This window comes from Pimephales promelas, chromosome 18 (genome assembly GCF_988280905.1).
Source record: "Pimephales promelas chromosome 18, fPimPro1.hap1.1, whole genome shotgun sequence".
NCBI classification, from domain to species: Eukaryota; Metazoa; Chordata; class Actinopteri; order Cypriniformes; family Leuciscidae; genus Pimephales; species Pimephales promelas.
In genome coordinates this window covers 2263062-2281598 of record NC_142786.1, presented here as the reverse complement: position 1 = coordinate 2281598, position 18537 = coordinate 2263062, and the positions used below count along the sequence as shown (strand labels likewise).

Genomic DNA, 18537 nt, shown 5'->3' with positions numbered 1-18537 from the left:
TGAACACTTTTTCGCCATTATTTGTGTTGCTTGGTCACACTGTTTGTCTTAAAAAAAATAAAAAAGTGAAATCACACAGTAACACATGACACGTCTATCAAACAGACGCTCTGTTGGCACGTATGAGTGGCAGAATCTAAAACAAGAGTGGCGTCTGTTTCGAAACGACCAGATCTAAAAACATCCATCACCCGCTGGCCACAACCCAGATTTCTGCAAGATGAGCGGAGGAGACCTTAATTTACAGAGAAACCTCAAACCGCCGTAGGCTTAAAATCAAATCAATCTAGATCAAAAAACTTCAGACTGATAACAAGAACAGAGAAAAAGAGCAATAAAGATATAGAGATAGACGTTCACAGAAGAGGATTTAATCTCAAAACACCATTCTCAGAAAACCTACAGGATATATAACAGGTTTCTCAATCATACGGAGGAACACGAACACATGAACATTATCCTCTGATTCAGTGTGTTTGCCGAGCCAGTTTTTCTTTTGAATCACATGATCAGGTCAAAACTCTCAACGCCCATCATTCACAGACTCCTATGCATGCCCCGCCCCCTTCATTTGCATAATCCGACTACGATTTAATCTACCAACTCGGATGTATTTGTATAGAGCTTTTCACAATACACATCATTTTAAAGCAGCTTTATGTTTGTGTTTATAATATCTTCAAGCCTTAGTCACATTAAGCAGATTAGAGCTGGGCGGAAATATTTCATACATAGATTCACTTTAGTTTATATCACCCTACGTGAGTATACTGGATGCATGTGAATAAAGCTGGATATATTTTTATATTCAAATTTACATACAGAGATGGGCAATAACTGTATTGCACTGAAATGAAAAGAATCAGAGTATATATCGCCTTGCGCTCCACCAATTAAACTGTAGTACTATCAGCTTATTTTAACGTGAATTTTACCAAAAAATCAGCAAATAAAATGTGCTCTGACTTGAAACTCCCATTTCAAAAAGCTTAAAGGAGTAGTTCACTTTAAAAAAAACTAATGTCAACTCAACCCATGTCATCCAAGATGTCCATGTCTTTCTTTTTTAAAGTTTTTGATGAAAACATTCCAGGATTTTTCTCCATATAATGGACTTCAATGGGGACCAAACGGTTCAAGGTCCAAAAGACAGTTTCAGTGCAAACTGCAAACTGTTCAAAGCATTTTAAACGATTCCAGACGATGAATAAGGGTCTTATCAAGCGAAAAAATCGCTCATTTAAAAAAAAATTACAAAATTTAAGTTTTATAAGCTCAAATGCTCGCCTTGCTCTGTTCTGTGATGCATGTTAGTGACTCTCCTGTTCGAACTCGTTCATCAAAATGAACGAATCTTTTCCAGAGTCAACTCGTTCATTTCGTTCATTGAATGAACATTGAATGAAAAAAAGATTCATTAATTTTGATGAACGAGTTCGAACAGAAGAGTCATTCGTCGGACGCACATCACTGAACATAGCAAGGCGACCATTTGAGCTTATAAAACTTAAATTAAAAAAAAAAATTTTTAAATGAGCGATCGTGTCGCTTGATAAGACCCATATTCATCGTCTGGAATCGTTTAAAGCCCTTTGAACAGTTTGCACTTAAACTGTCTTTTGGACCTTGAACAGTTTGGACCCCATTGAAGTCCATTATATGGAGAAAATCCTGGAATGTTTTCATCAAAAACCTCTTGGACATCTTGGATGACATGGGGGTGAGCAAATTATCAGCCAAAGTTTTTTCAAAAGTGAACTACTCCTTTAAGCATGTCCATCCACCCGTTTACAGTTTACTTTTTGTATTTGGTTTAGACATGTTAAATGTGAGTCCGCATTGAAGCCTGCCAATAAGTGCACTATTCCCAAACCTTTAACAAGAAGAAACCCACAAAGCTGTCAATCAAAAGAGCAGATTAAGATCTACAAGATCACTTTGACGTTCTCCAACTCGAGTCAACACACACACTTCAGTCTCCCGTTGAGTGTGAGACTCACATGACCGCACACATGAAACATTAACAAACACATCCACACTAACATTCCTCATAATTCCTGACAGACGGCATGTTTTATTTTGAGTGCACTTACCGTCCGAAGTCCGAATGACTGAGGAATATCCCAGCACACCCACAGAGCGACTGCTCTCATTGCACAAACCTTTCATTTCCTGTTTCAAAACGCCTAAGCCCAACCCACCCACGCAGACCCGGGCGGCGCGAGGGCCAATCAGAGCGCAGGAGGTTTGTGTTTTAGAGGGGTGTGTGGGAAATGCGCCCAGTCTGCTTCGACCAGTGCTGCCACTGAAACAATTCAACCAAACACACACAACTGCAGGGTTTCAGAGGGAGGGAAACAGGCGAGGATCTGACACGATTGTTTCTGAAGCGGCCCTCTGAGAGCAAACGTGACCCGTCAGAAACAACCCTGAGGACATCTCAGTAAATCCACAGACACATTAAAACACTCCTACACACACCACAGTAATGGCAGGAGTCCCGTCTGAAACACAAGGCTTGTCGGACTTTGAGCTTCAGGGGCTGATGGACTACAGATGAATGTTTGAGGGAAACAGAACTACAAGTGCAGTGTTGTATAGATGCGTCAGCATGGTTGACTAGTGGTTTAAAATAAAATTGTCATCATTTACTCACCCTCGTGTCATCCCAAACCCATATGATTTAATCTTTTGAGTTGCATGAGGGTGAGTAAATGATGACAGATTTTATATTTTTGGGTAAATTGTCTATTCAATTTTATAAATGTGACAAACTCGGGATAACTCTGAATAAATAACTCGGGATAAACTCGGAAATTATTCGGGATGCACAAGTTATCGGCAACCATATCTCCGTATCGTTTATTTTTTATGTTATGGTCATCGGCCCGATAATGTCCAATATATTAAAACCGATAAATAAAGTATTTCCTTCAGCCGAGACACTTCAGATGTGCACTGTTCGTCATGATGGTTTTAAATTGATTGAAATATAAATCACTTCCAAATCCAATTCAGTTCAACTCGTGCAGCGCAAGTGTCATACAGGTTATATAAAAATATATAATTGTGTGCCTGGGATGTGGCTTTTAATGGGGAGACTTTTATTTTTGTTATCAGGAGATTAAAAAATTATCTAAAAACTTGGTTTTAGATTTATCGGCCAATATATCGGTTATCGGCTTTCGATTTAAAGAATTATCGGTATCGGCAAAAAAAAAAACAAAAAAAAAAATGTTCATATCGGTCCATCACTAAATTCTATTTCAAATAAATGCTGTTATTTTGAACTTTCTGTTCACCAAAGAATCCTGAAAAAAAAAATATGAAGCAGCACAACTGTTATTAACACTATAGATAATAAAATGAGCAGCAACTTATCATATTATAGTTCTTTCTGAAGGATCACGCACTGAAGACTGGATTAATGATGCTGAAAATACAGCTTTAATCACAGGGATAAATTAAACTAAAAAAATATATACAAATATTTCAAAATATCACAGTTTTTACTGTATTTTTGATCATGTGGCCTTGGCGTGCAGAAGAGACTTTCTGAAAAGTTACAGAATATTACCAACCCCAAAAACTTTTAAACAATAGTGCATAATTACAACAAAATAAATGGACAAGATTAAAAATCTATAGTATTTTTCATGTAATTTAAAAATAAAACCCTTAACTGTTCAGCATGCAGTTATCATTCAGAAACATGCAGTGTTCAGTCATATTGAGGCTCACTATGACTCCCCTCAGACCTAGTCATTCATTTCACATAACTCAACTATAGCCTACTTTGAAAGGAAAAGAAAACCAATCAACACACAAGTTTGTTCCTTTCTCACACACACTCTAACGGCTATCTGCTGAACACACACACCTAGGCTGGGTCACGACTTTCGATCTCTTTCAAACACAACAGGACTTGCTTGCGTCCGAAAAAACTGTTTCTCGTTCAAACTAGTTTTCAAATACATGATGTCATGAACCTCAGCTTACAAAACCGTGAACCCTGACTTCTGGAAATGAGCGAAGTAAAGCCATTCAAAGAGGTTGAAGCGGGACATTTTTCAACACAACATGACGTTTCCTGAACCTTTTCAAATGACTCACCATCAACACTGAAGCAAATATTGTTTACATCAATGTTGCATCATTACTTGGATGTTCCCAATAACCTTGTTTGTGGCGTGCATTACAATAGTGTGAATCCACGTCAGATTGACGAGTTCTTTCTGTGATGCGTCTGGACTTTTATCTATTTTAAACTCAATGCATGTTAGCTCTGTCACTTGATTTGCTGTTTTCTGCGATGCTCTTCATGTGGAGGTGTCCTGATGGTTGTTCAGGTAGGATTTATCCAGGAGGAGGATAAAAGGATATTGATGATTTCTACTGACATTTAGAAAAGCTTTTATTCTGTTTACAAAGTAGCACACTAATGGACAGCCCACAAAGAGAGAAATGGGTTATACTCAGGCCATCAGCCGTATAGTCGTGCCATTCATGCAAACCAAGACCAGCGTCATTGCCTTAAATAAAAAGTTGACACTAAAGTCTGAGGCAAGAATATTATTCGTTTGTCACACAAAGCATCATACAGTGTGACTTAAGACTTGGAAAACAGACGAGTCACATGCACTACATTTTGGTCGTCTTTGCAGTTTGACGTAAACTGGAAATTGGGAAAGATCAGCATGATAACCTGCTAGAAGATGGCAGAAAAGGACTGATTTATCAGCAAAAGTGTGGTTAATGTGGGTGTATTTGCATCCGTTGGTATTTGAACCTGCTTTCCTGATTAAATATCTGCCCAAACTTTGGATTAAGTTTGCAAAAACTTGAGTAAAACTTTGCGTAAATATTTTGTAATTAAAAAAAGTATATATATATATATATATATGTGTGTGTGTGTATATAGACTTTTTAATTGAAATTCAATCATTTTAATAATACTGGGGTAAAAAACAAGTCAAAAAAATAAAATAACCACAATTTTATTGAAGTAACAATGAAATTGGGCAGACTAATATTAATCTTTATTCAGTTCAATGCAACAGAATAAGATTTAACGGATTCATTTTTTGACCAATTTTGACTGATTAAATATTTTTGTTTTACAGTGCTTCTTTTTAATATACAGGCTATTTATCATACCATTCAGCATAATAATGACAACAAATTATTATTATTTCTTAATTGTTTGGGTTACTAAAACACCAATGTGAATTCTCTTTAAAGTTCAGGCATTGCAGACTATTTTCTTCTCTGTTTTTTGTTAAATTTGCACACTTACCGGGTTTATTTTGAGGACATTTTTACTAGAAAAAAAATAGTTTGTTACATGGGGGAAAAAAGAACGAAATAATACAAATAAATATAAATATCTGCTCAAACTTTGTATTGTTAAGTTTCCAAAAACTTTGCGTAAATATTTTGTAATAAAAAAATAATAATAATATATATATATATATATATATATATATATATATATATATATATATATATATATAAAAATTTAAATTAGCTTCTTTTTTATTGTTTATTAGACTTTTTATTGAAATTCAATCATTTTAATGACACTGGGGGGGGGAAATACAATAAAAAAAGTCAATAAAATAAAATAACCACACTTTTATTGAAAGTAACACTGAAATTGGACAGAAAATATATTAATATTAATCTTTACACAGTTTTATGCAATACAATCAGATTTAACAGATTCCTTTTTTATTATTTATCTATTTAAAGAAAAATGTATTTATTTTACAGTGCTTCTTTTTTTATATATAGGCTATTTATAATAACATTAAGCATAATGATAATAACAACAAATTATTATTATTTTCTAATTGTTTGGCTTACTAGAGACACAATGTTACTAAAAAGAGGGTTTAGTACTCTTTAAAGTTCAGGTAAGTCAATGCATTGCAGACTATTTTCTCTGATTTTGTTAAATTTGCACACTTACCGGGTTCATTTTGAGGACATTTTTACAAGAAAAAAATAGTTTGTGTAACATGGGGGAACAAAGAAACAAACAAACATATATATGATATGTCTACATGTTTTTGAATTTAGCATAAACTTTCCTTTAATGAAGGAAAAAATATCCAACATCCAGTAATTAAATGCCTTTTCCGAACTGAACTCTAATGTCAATTGTTCACAGACAGATTTTCTGCCAATTTGTCCTCAAAACACCAACAGTTATTCAAATAAAACTACATTTTGCCATCACAAATCGCTGAACAAAGTGTGAAAACAGTAATTTCACTCACCCTCGAGTCGAGACTTTCCTTTGCCTGTGCGATATATTAGGCGCACAATATCCACCTTTAGCACAGAAGAATATAATCACACCATTTATGAAACACTAATGCAGTTGGACTCCAGACGCCATTTAAAAAATTATGCAACTCACACACGACACATGAGTAATACCAGAACAAATGTGTCCTGTCAGAGGCATTATGAGACAAGAACGACAAGCACCAACGGAGACAGCATCACACACCTAACGCATGTGACTGAACAAACGGGAAACGTCAAGACTTGAGTAATCCTGCAACACAAACAATGTTCCGCTTAACTTAAAAAGCAGAAACTAATTATTCACAACATCCTCTAAACTGGGAGACACCAGTCCAGCACACGGGCCACTGCGAGTGATTCAGTTCATTGACTCTTTACACTGTAAAAATGATCGTGACTCGTGAGTTTAAAAGACTGTAAAAATGCTACAGTGAAAACTGTTAACTGGTTAACAGAAAGTTTCCTATATGGTAAATAAATGTGATATATATCAGCTCTCTCTCATGATTTCTCCTATTACAAATCACAGATACCGTATACACCAGATACAGTAACCACAGATTACTGTAAGATACCGCTAAATTTACAGTATTTGGAAGTGAAAAATAACAAATTGTATAATTTACAGTGAAAAAAACAAAATTATATGTATATATTTATGGGGTGTAATGATACACGTATTCGTATTGAACCGTTCGGTTTTTGGTACGCATTTTTTGAACCGAACGGTTCGTTGGACCTTTTTCCCATGCCGAATTTCAAATTAGAGCCAGACCGATATATCGGCAAGCCGATATTATCGGCCGATATTAGGCATTTGCATTTTCCAAACTATCGGTATCGGCAGTTATAATGGCCGATAAATGAATATTTAAAAAATTTAATAAAAACCGACGAAACACGCTTGAACCATGTCATGAGTGTTGGAGTTGTATAGTTTGTCCACCAGAGGGCACTCAGTCATCAGTCTATTCTGTTGTGACAATATAAGAAACAAGTTTCTTTATAAAATTATCATATTTTTTTAGTTAAAACTCATAAATAACTAATGTTATGGAAATCTGTTCATTTTTTGTTGAGCATTTCGGAAAAAAAAAAAATATCGGCCGATATATCGGATTTTAAAACCAACAAATATTTGTATCGGCCTTCAAAATGCGTTATTAACAGATCAAACCGTGCTGACGTGAAAACCTTGTGCCATGAATGAACTATTCAGTGTCCACAGATCAGCAACATTCATCATGGGTTTACTGTAGTAACACTACTAACTGCAACCACAGAAGTTTGGCAGGTAGAATATAATGCTTTCAATTAACATCACGTCGGTTTTATTTTGACATTATGAATACAATTACTGCTCTCAAATGCTAATCTGAACTAAAATTTGTTTATAACTACTACAATATTACATTTAATTTTGTCCAAGGAGCTGATTTGTTTTATAAGCTCCTAAGAAAAGTCAAGTATAGCTCCATCATTGCTTAAAGTAAAAAAAAAAATACTTTATGATGTTAGTTTTAATACAAATCTAATTTTAAAAAAAATTAAATCAAGGAAATTTCTCTGGCATTTCTTTCTTATTGCTGTATCGGAAACGTACCGAACCGTGACACAAGTGTTTATCGTATTGAACCGAACCTGAATTTTGTTAATCGTTACACCCCTAATATATATATTAGAGCCCGACCGATAAAGGATTTTAAAGACAGATACCGATACAAATATTTTTGGGTTTTAAAATCCGATATTCCGATATATCGGCCGATATTTTATTTATTTATTTATTTATTTTAAACTGGACATGATAGTCACAAATTGTGTCATGCTTATTTGAGTTAAGTGAACTGATGGGGATTTTCTTTTAATTGTTATTCAAGCAATGTATGTCTCGTGACCAACTCAACGAGTGTTGCCAACAGGAATGGTGTAGAGTGCCCTCTGGTGGACAAACTACACAACACTCATGACATGGTTCAAGCGTATTTCGTCGGTTTTTTTATTTTATTTTTGAAATATTCATTTATCGGCCATTATAACTGCCGATACCGATAGTTTGGAAAATGCATATCGGCCGATAATATCGCTCTGCCGATATATCGGTCTGGCTCTAATATATATTAAAAATGTGTGTTTGTATACACACATAGATAGATGTGTATGTGTACTAATTCAGATGACAAATTTAAGCATGCAAAACTTTTGCAACGATTGAAACTCACTTCCTATTTATTTCACATCCTTTATCCTGATATTAAACACAACAGTGACTAGCTTCATTAAACTTGAGCCTGACAGGAGAAAGCTCATAAAAGCATGGAAACTGCAATCACAGCGTGCATTTAACTAGGAGACAAAAATAATTATTTCTAGGCCACTTGGCTGAAAAGTTAATAGCTATAAAACACTTGAGATATCGAGGGCACTAGAAGGAAAAGAAAAACTCAATTTGATTAAGGCAGCAGGACAAATCTCTGGTTTTCGTCCGAGCCGTGAGCGAGCGAGCTGTCAGATCTGCAGAGTTATAAAGCTCTTAATCTTAATGACAGCTCTGAAGCGCTGGACCCCGAGGATCCTGAGAGACGCTGTCAGAGCCAATTACACCACACACACACTCCAACACATCACAAACACCCACATTTACATATTTGCACTTCCTGTATCGTATTGATTTGAATCACAAATTAATGAACTGCCCGTGGGTCACGCATGTAGACCAGAGAGTGGACATCCACTGTAACACTGGCAGTAATGAGCTTCACAGACCTCGCTCACACACACATCTGTGTGTCTTAATAAAGTGGCATTTAAAGGCCAGACGTGGAGCAGACATCACTGTTCAGTGCAGCGAGGACGATCCAAACCACAGAGGCTGGGATGACAACAGTGAAAGAGGAACCAATGATCACTATCACTCTGCGTTAGCGGAACGGCAGTGATGCTAACGCTGTGACGCTAACGTTGGACACAAGCATTCCTATACTTTTAACTGTCGCTTATTCTGCCCAAGAATACAGGAAGAGAATTTGTTAAACAGCTTGTTTAATCTGAGAACCATTTTGAGTGATTTATCTGAAGGTTAATAGCACAAAAATAGATTGACATGATGGAGAAAATATTTAAGGTTTTTGTATCGTGGGGAATAGGCAGCGGGAGAGGATGTTTGTTGAGAAATAGTGTTGTCAAAATCATCAATATTCGATAACGATATTGAAATGGACCCAATAAGAAGAATATATATATATATAAATATAGTCATTATCACCATTCAGACAAAAAATAAAATGTTTTGTCCAATGTCCATGTCACACAGCCCTTTAGATATACTATCAGGTACAGTACATGACATGTCAATATTTTATTAAGAAAAACAATCTCTTAACTAAACTATTTAGATATGGAAGTTATGGACACAGTTGGGAAGTTTGTCAGTAGAGTAATATTTCATTTTTCATTTCATTTATTTATTTATTTCAACAGGGACAATGTGCAAAAAACATTAATTAAAGATGCTTTGCACCAGATTTAGCTTTAGTCCCCGAGCAGGTGAATTACAATACAAAATATACAATATAAAATGTTATAATTAGTCACTCAAATACAACTATCAATTAATTAATTCATCCATTCTCTATTTCTCTATTAATATAAAGATTAAACAACAAACTATTCAATTTCAGTTTTTTTAGACTAATAATCAAGTCATTAGGCAGTTTTTATATATTTAGTGCTAAACTTATGTTTCTATACAGTTCGTTGTAGAAATGTAAACATATTATGAAAATATACTATGAAATGTAAAAATATAAACTTAAAAATTTGGATTTTATAGACAACACTATCAGGTCAAGTAAAAATATATGAAATAAGCTAGCATATATTTATAAAAAAAATGAGTTATTTTACGGTCGCTTTTATGATCACTGAATGGCTTTTCTGAGGTAAATGTAACGTTACGTGAAATATTCAAGCTGTGTTATTGACGTCTTTCCGCAGTCACGTGATGCATTTCAGTTAGTTTTACTGCTTCTTAAAACAATTATAGCTTGAATTTCTTGATTAAATTAAAGCTGACACTTTGTTTGACATAAAAATCAACAAAGCACAAAGCATATTGTGATTACTAGTTTGCACACACATCAGCTGAAACCAGCACAGACTAAAGATCAATCTTAGGATTTAAAAATCGATACGCAGTTCATTCAATATAGATTTCTTGCTTTTTAATCTATCTTTTTGTCAAGTCTAGTTTTCTTTGCTACTAAGAGCCTCAAACTCAATCTTTAAGCATCTTTAATGCCACAACCCCAGTAAATCCAGTCACTCGACAGTAATTTCACCTGCAGCTCTTGTCATTCCTGGCCACATACGCACCAGACGGTCTGAAACACTGCTCACATCCACTGCATAATATCAGCACAACTCATCTGTACAGCTGTGTGTGCTTTACTTCACATCTGCATGCATCTAATCTGCTGTCAGACACGACTGTGATTTTATACACACACACACACTGGACACTTATCTCTGCACTAGTGGCTTCTGTCATATGATAGAGGTCATTTCCTTTTATAATCTGGTTCCTTTAAAAACAGGTTGATCATCTGTCCTGCAGTGACTGGAAGGAAGGCAAACCGGCTGAGTGTGCAAATCACATTACACAACTTAGACACGACTGCATGCAGGCATAAGGCTCACATCCATCCATACTCAAACACTCTCACCTAAATGCATGCATGCATACACACTCAAACATGTAACACAAACACTCAAATACATACATTGACAATCAAACCTGTGTGGATACACACAAACAAGCGTTTAAACATGCAAACACATACATACACTCAGAAACAAACACATTTGCATACCTGCATTCACACACAATTCAGCAATGACAGCTCGTGCATAACTGTGTTGCACGCCAACTGCTTAAAACAGCTAAAGCAATGTCTGTCCTCCATTAACCCTTCTCATGTAACATGTCCACATCTGTGCTTGTTCATATGAAGTTTGCAAAGACACATAAATGAGTTTACTCATCAGAGCTGCTTCTCTAAGCTCAGTTTGTTTAGTCAAACACATGAGATGAACCGCCACGCCATCGGTGCGTGTACAGGAGACAAATTCAAAGCTTAAACGAGGGAAGTATTAAACATAATACTCACTTATCATGCTATATGCACAGCCTGTCTGCCGCTCGTCTCGTTTATGACTCGGTTAGTCCATTAACGCGCTGAAATATCTGAACACACACGAGTCCTTCACCAGTACTTTCACACACTTCAGTCTAACATGGAGCGAGAGTTAGGATTTCTGATTGACAGCGGCACGGGCCAATGGCGGAAGAGCATATAAAGTCCAGCGTCGTGTCCACAAATAGCAGCCAATCAAATGGTTCGGGAGGCGGGGCTACACGGTTTCCACTAGCGAGGTAGACTGTGTCGATTGTAACTACTGTTAAATATATTCAGTAATGTGCCATGCGTTATTAATGAAGTAATAGACAAGTTTTGTGTCCTAAATTTGACCATATAAGTACATAAATTTAATTTAAAATATTAAAAAAGAGCAAATTGCATACAAATAAGTCGAATCATAAGGAAAGTAGCATTGCAGGCATACAAACAACTTACCACTGTACACCATACAGTACTTTAATATATACTACAATACTGAGACCTATCATGTTACTTTCACGATATATTTGGTTTACCATAGTCGGGTTTTTTTTTTTTTTTTTTTGTTAGTGATGTTTAATTCACTTTGCCTGATGGATGTCTTAACATTATAGGATTATAAAGGTTAAGGATAATTGCTGTCCTAAAAACACCGTGGTGGTCTATTATAAGGGAATGGTATACACTAAGGTACTTGTACATGATATATAGGGTAAATTCAGGGTGATTTGGACACTTGGCATTGAGTTGACTGGGAAATAGCGTCGTGATCAACCTGAATTCACCCATGTTCATGTATAATGGTTAACTAAAAAATAAAAATAAAAAAAAAGAAATCAAGTAAATGTTCATTGGACATTTGAAGGATAAAGTGACTGGAGAACGAATGGTTGAAATAAAATAAAATATATAAAAAACTTGCCAAGGCAACATTACTCATTTTAATTTAGTTTGACTTAGTTAAATGTATACAAATTATATGCAAAACATATTTAGAAAATTGTAATAAATTGTACAAAAACACACAAAAATTACTAAAACGTTCAAATTAAAGGGAAAACAGAAATATAATTAATGATAATCAAAATATTAACTATCAATGATAAAAATAACAATAGGTAGTCCAATTTAATTATTAAAACGGTTTAAGATAATCATCAACATATTAACTTTTATATGAAGAGTTCAGATGCAAAAGCCTCTAAATGCCATTTGAAATTTTCTTCTTTAATGATGATTTTTATCAAACTTGTATATTTAAGTTCAATAATTTCCCTTAAATGGCAATGATAATTACCTATTAATTGTTATTTAAGTGAAATTACTGAACTTAAATATACAAGTTTGATAAAAATCATCATTAAAGAAGAAAATTTCAAATGGCATTTAGAGGCTTTTGCATCTGAACTCTTCATATATATTCTATGCTGCAACAAAAACTATTCTGATAATAAATAGAAAAAGGGTAAATGTTGAATTTATTTAACTGGCAAAATCATTCTAACATAAACAAATGAATTATTTAATTACAAAATAAAACCGACACATTTAAAATATGGATGAAAATGTTACAAAGTATTCAAGATTGTTTTTCCTCTACTCTGTAGATCAATAATTCATATACACTCATATTCACATTCACAGCCACGAGGACTGATTCTCTACATGTATGACAGTGCTTTTAGAAACGAAACTGGCTCATTAGTGGAAAATACCCATCAGGAAACACACAAAAGAGGATGTAAAATAACAAATGGCTTCTCTTCTGTACTTGGGTCACCTCTTTATGCTTAGAGTAAATGGAAAAGGGTCGTGTTATTTCTACTAATATATATTTTTTAGATCTTATAAATATATATATTATAGTCCTTCATCAGCCTATAGTTCTATTATACTGGTCAGGTTTTATGTTCTTGTATTGTATCCGTCTCTTCATATTAATACATGATATATTTCACGGTGTGATGCCGGACAGCACCGCTGCCTCATTGAGAAGATTCCCAGCCTCCTTCCTGTACCTCGGACTCGTTTCTTTCGCTCTCCGTACCTCTCTGAGGTTTTCATTCAGGTTGTCCAGAAGCCTTTTCTTGTCTTGGTTGTTGTTTTCTGTGGACTCCACCTGTTTGATCATGGAGTCCTCCTTCTTCAGAAGCCAATCGATCATTTCTTGGAGTTTAGTGGCCACAGATATGATGGCTTTGGCCGCTTTGCTCAGCTCTGTGATGTTGTCTTTCGTCATCTTCAGGCCGTTGGGGATTTCGGCCTCTGACCTCACCATCAGAGTGAAGTCATATCCTTTAACCTCCAGACGGATGTAGCAGTTCTCTAATCCAGGGGAAGTGAGACACAAATTAAGAGGATACTCCATAATAAAGGAAATGACGGTGAAAGATGTCACTTGGAAATCAAGGTTTCACATTCACCCTTTAGCAAGACACCAAAATCATGTTTACTTACTATATAAAATTAGTATTAATAATAAAAAGTAATAAAAGTAATAAAAAAAAGTATTCGGAATGACTAACTACAATACATAATTCAATGCATAACTGTAATAATAATAAAAAACAATACAAACAAAGACATTTATAAATTACAAATAGTTAATAGTTGAGTAAAATTGATTAAAAAGTACTGTTTAACTCCGGGGTACTTATTAACCATACACAAAATTACCACTGAAATACCATGAATAAAATGCAACATAAACCTTATGGGCTACTTTTATGCTTCATATTAATCCTAGAGAGAATCTATTTGTAATAGTCCATCATGAATAAAGTGTTTTGTGAGATGCATGAGTTGCTGATGTGTGTGTGCTGCCCCCTGCAGGCAGTGTGTGAGGGTCTCTTACCATGTTCCTGCTTGACTTTGTTCAGGCACTGGGTCAGACTGTCATTAGTCGGGCATTTGTAGCGATCTGCAACAGTCTGAAGCATGTTCCTCATAGTTTCATAGTGTTCCTGCTGTTTGTTGAACGTTTCAGCAACGTCATTGAAACGCTCATCGAGGTCATTCACGCCAACATGTCGGGCAGTAAACCTGCCGCTCTTCTGATCTGTACCTGATAAAAGATAGATAGATAGATAGATAGATAGATAGATAGATAGATAGATAGATAGATAGATAGATAGATAGATAGATAGATAGATAGATAGATAGATAGATAGATAGATAGATAGATAGATAGATAGATAGATAATAGAGATAGATAGATAGATAGATAGATAGATAGATAGATAGATAGATAGATAGATAGATAGATAGATAGATAGATAGATAGATAGATAGATAATAGAGATAGATAGATAGATAGATAGATAGATAGATAGATAGATAGATAGATAGATAGATAGATAGATAGATAGATAGATAGATAGATAGATAGATAGATAGATAGATAGATAGATAGATAGATAGATAGATAGATAGATAGATAGATAGATAGATAGATAGATACTGACCATTAGCTGCTGGACGTGATTGTCTTGCAGATTCAATTTGTGTTTTACTGTTTGCCTGGAGCAAAGCTTGTCTCTGAAACATGACATTAAAAAAAAAAAAATCATTTATCAAACTTAAAAGCATACTTAAGTAAAGTTCAAGTAGCTATATTTTAAGTATAGTAAGTAAGTAGTCTAATAAGTAATAATGTACTAGAAGTTTACTTATGAGTGTTTTGATACTTGGGACCAAATTGGCTCACTTTTTATAAATGTAGTAAATATTTTATATTTTTTATATTTTATAAAATATAGTAGCCTATATTTAAAGTGTGTGTATAAACTTTGAGTTCACAACTACATTTCTCATTTGTACCGCAGTTATATAAATAGTAGGCTAAACTATAAGTTTAATGAAAACCTAGTAGACTTGCTGTAGGCTATAAAACGACCAAACCAGTAGTTTCCTGAGAGTATATGTACTTTAAAGTGTGCTTTCATTAACTAAAAATGAGCTACAAGTATTTGACTAGTAAACTATCAGTAGGCTATTATTTTTGCACTTGAAATAGGCTATACAAACCTTAACTGTATAGGCTACTTTAATTCTTTCCACTTTAAAATATTTTTTTATTCTAGCTTCGTGCATCATCTTTTTTTATCAACAACTGAATGTCGGTAAGTTTCACTAAAAAAATGTAACGTTAGTCAAAAAAATTTTTTTCAAAGACGTCCGGATGGGATTCAGAACGATAATACTAAACACAGATGGAGCAGATCGAGTTCATCGACACCCCAAAGCTTCACAGTGCTTTCCACGTCATGTCTTCAACATTTCATTCGGTAACGTGAGGTATGTATGAACATATGTTGTTTAATGTTTGATGATTATTATTTTTTCACTTATTTCAGCTTCTTCTCCTGCGTTTTGGTCAGGAGATTCAATCTGTACTCTTTTAGAAGAGATTTAACAGCGCCCCCTACCGTATAACAGTGAGAACACTGAGAGCCAGTCAGTGGCGAGGAAAGAGTAGGCTAAAGTTAAAATAAATCCCTTCGTACACTACCAGTGGACAAGACACACACATTCAACAACTCAGAAGTAGGGACATATCTGTTTTCTTAACAAATCAAAATTTTAAAACAATATAAGTTTATAATAAGTTTTTCAAAAGAGTAGCCTAAACAACACAACTACAAGCCAAGAATACTTAGAATACTTAATTATACTTTTAAGCATATCTCGATCAAAAGATAGCTATAGGCCAAATATAGCCTAAATCAATTAGCCTAAATGCAATCATAAGCCAATATATGTAGCCCCATATTTATGAGAAGTAGGCCTACATAAAGTATATTTCACGTCATATTTCATGTAAAGAAAACTGAAATTATATTTCTTATTTTTAGTTTAAAAGAAGTAGCCTGGCTATAGCCTAGCCTATATAGCAAACTTGAATAAACTTCTTTTCCGTAAGGGAGCCGTTCCTTCAGACATAATTCCTGAATCTTACAGTCAATACGTTTACTATAATCATATTCTTGCTTAATATTTACTTTCCTCTTTCGACAAGCCCCACAGATGACCTACTTTTACAGTGAGTTGAAAGGCTTGTGTCCTGAACTACTGGGCCGTGAAAACAGTTTGAAAAAGACAGAGTGATACTGATAATATACGTAGTCATAATATATAGCCTATGCGTTTTCCTTAACTTAAAACTAGTGAAAGAGAACAACGTCAACGTCTTTTGTCTTGTAGCTTATTCACCTGTGACTTGCTCCAAAATAGTTCGTGTTTTTTATCATATTAATTTTTTAATCCACCTGCAAAATAAAAACAGGCATATCCATAAAAATCATACTCTTACCTCATCGTTTCCACCGGGAGAGGAACAACAACATCCCATTTTCAGTGCGCAGGAGTTTTCATTCCCATTTAAACGCTTGAAATGAAAGTTGTGCGTTTGCCGTGACGTCACGGTCATGTGCTCCACGCGACAGACAGGTGCATTAGTTCACCTGCGGGAAACAGCCTTTAGAAATGTGTGTACATCTGTATCGTTTTCTTTATCCTCGTCAGACTAGTTTTATTTAGCACACACGCACACAAATCGGTCATAGCAAAAGATACAATCTTTCCAAACTCGTTTAACCAGAGAGATTCTTGTAACATGATAGACGTATAGGCTACTACTTTTAGCCTATTTAAAGTATTTTAAGCAACAATTTGAACAGTCAAATAAATAAATTAACAAATTATAAAAATTCAATGTAAAAACAACGGCATTATGTTAAGAAAATAATACGCCTTAATGTTAATATTTTCCCCGTGAGAGCATTGTATTTCTTTAGTGTGAAATAGCAGTTCTCCACAACTGCCTCTAGAGGTCGCCATCGACTCACTTTAATGCGCTCTGCTTACTATGAATATTGTCTCATACTTTCTGGGTGTTTTTATTTATCTTTTGATACATTTTTGTTGTTTACTTTCTTAGGTGTCTCTACATTTAATTATAATTCTGTGCTGTAAAAAAACGTTTTAATGGTCCTAAATATACAAAGCTAATATCAATTTAGTTATAATCATGAAAGTGTGCAGTGAACAATCAAGAACACACATTGTGGTAATAATACACAGAGCAACCTGGCTTGCTCGTTAGCTTCTTCCCAAAATACAGCTAGCTTGAATTTGAGACACAGCCCCCAAAAATAAGCTGTCTACAGTAGGTAGGCAGCTCACTAGAAGCTCCTTAGTTGTTGTCTCTTTAGTAGACCTAAACGCGCGCGCATGCAGAAGATGTGTGTGACACAGGCACTGGTTTGTCTTTGACTTTGTGTGTCAAGTGCTTGAAAACACAAAAGAAAGCAGCTAAACAAAGCTTAACCAGCTGTTGGTAATTTTTCTTCTTTATGTGCCGCTACCTGCTGTGAAATGGCGCGCTGCGCGGGTGGGCCGCGCGCACTGTGATTTCCCGCGCGCATTGCGCCGGTACCGTATCATTTCGCTGTCATCCGCGCGCCCGTTTACTGAGCGCATAAGTGAAGGTTTGCGGAATTAAGCAGTATTGATGGGGGACGTCTCCGGATGCAGGTGTTTGTGCTGACAAACGAGAAAAAGCGCCTCACTGGCCACTAATTGAGCAGAAAACATTATCTGTGGGCGAAGAGACGCGCATCCAACCAGAGCAATCACACGTCAAATACAACAATACCGCTCAGGATTACACGAGGCTTAGCTTCCAACGACTTTATTAATCATTTCATTAATTTACAACAGAAAACCGGCTTCCTTCACACTCCTACACAAGATAAAAGAGATGCAAACACAAACCAAAAGCATGATAAAAAAAATACATATCTAAAAACTATGTAAACAATAGATTTAATATAAATTATTAAATGTAGATTGAAATAAATAAATAATGCAAGTAACAGAATAGCATTATGTGTATAATGCGTAACAATGTTATGTAATAGAAACCAGTGTTGGGGAAAAATTTTTTTGAAAGTAACATACACACACATATGCACAAAAGTTCTATTTCTGACAAATGTAAAGCCTCTTTCACACCAAAAGTGAAATGAATGATCCTCAAGAC

The 18537-nt window shown here is 35.0% G+C and overlaps 2 protein-coding genes across 5 annotated transcripts in view; both read right to left on the bottom strand.

Annotated features, from left to right (window-relative positions):
* The window catches only part of hycc1 (hyccin PI4KA lipid kinase complex subunit 1), a 35503-nt gene extending 23875 nt beyond the window's left edge, over window positions 1-11628 (bottom strand). Inside the window, exons 1-2 of one of the 4 annotated variants that reach the window (XM_089122774.1) lie at window positions 11484-11628; window positions 2482-2542 (exon numbers count right to left, since the gene is read on the bottom strand). The gene's annotated coding sequence lies outside the window, so the exon portion shown is untranslated. Of the gene's footprint in view, window positions 1-2093; window positions 2203-2481; window positions 2543-6281; window positions 6466-11483 lie in introns of those variants that run through there. The other 3 variants (XM_039678436.2, XM_039678438.2, XM_039678437.2) reach the window with 3 other exon arrangements.
* Window positions 11629-12950: 1322 nt separating this feature from the next.
* On the bottom strand, window positions 12951-16985 carry LOC120483440 (uncharacterized). The gene is made up of 4 exons (XM_039678471.2): window positions 16807-16985; window positions 14960-15032; window positions 14350-14559; window positions 12951-13820 (listed from the first exon to the last, which is right to left on the bottom strand). The coding sequence occupies exons 1-4, from the start codon at window positions 16921-16923 to the stop codon at window positions 13450-13452; spliced, it is 771 nt and encodes a 256-aa protein (XP_039534405.2). The 5' UTR covers window positions 16924-16985; the 3' UTR covers window positions 12951-13449.
* Window positions 16986-18537: the final 1552 nt, after the last annotated feature.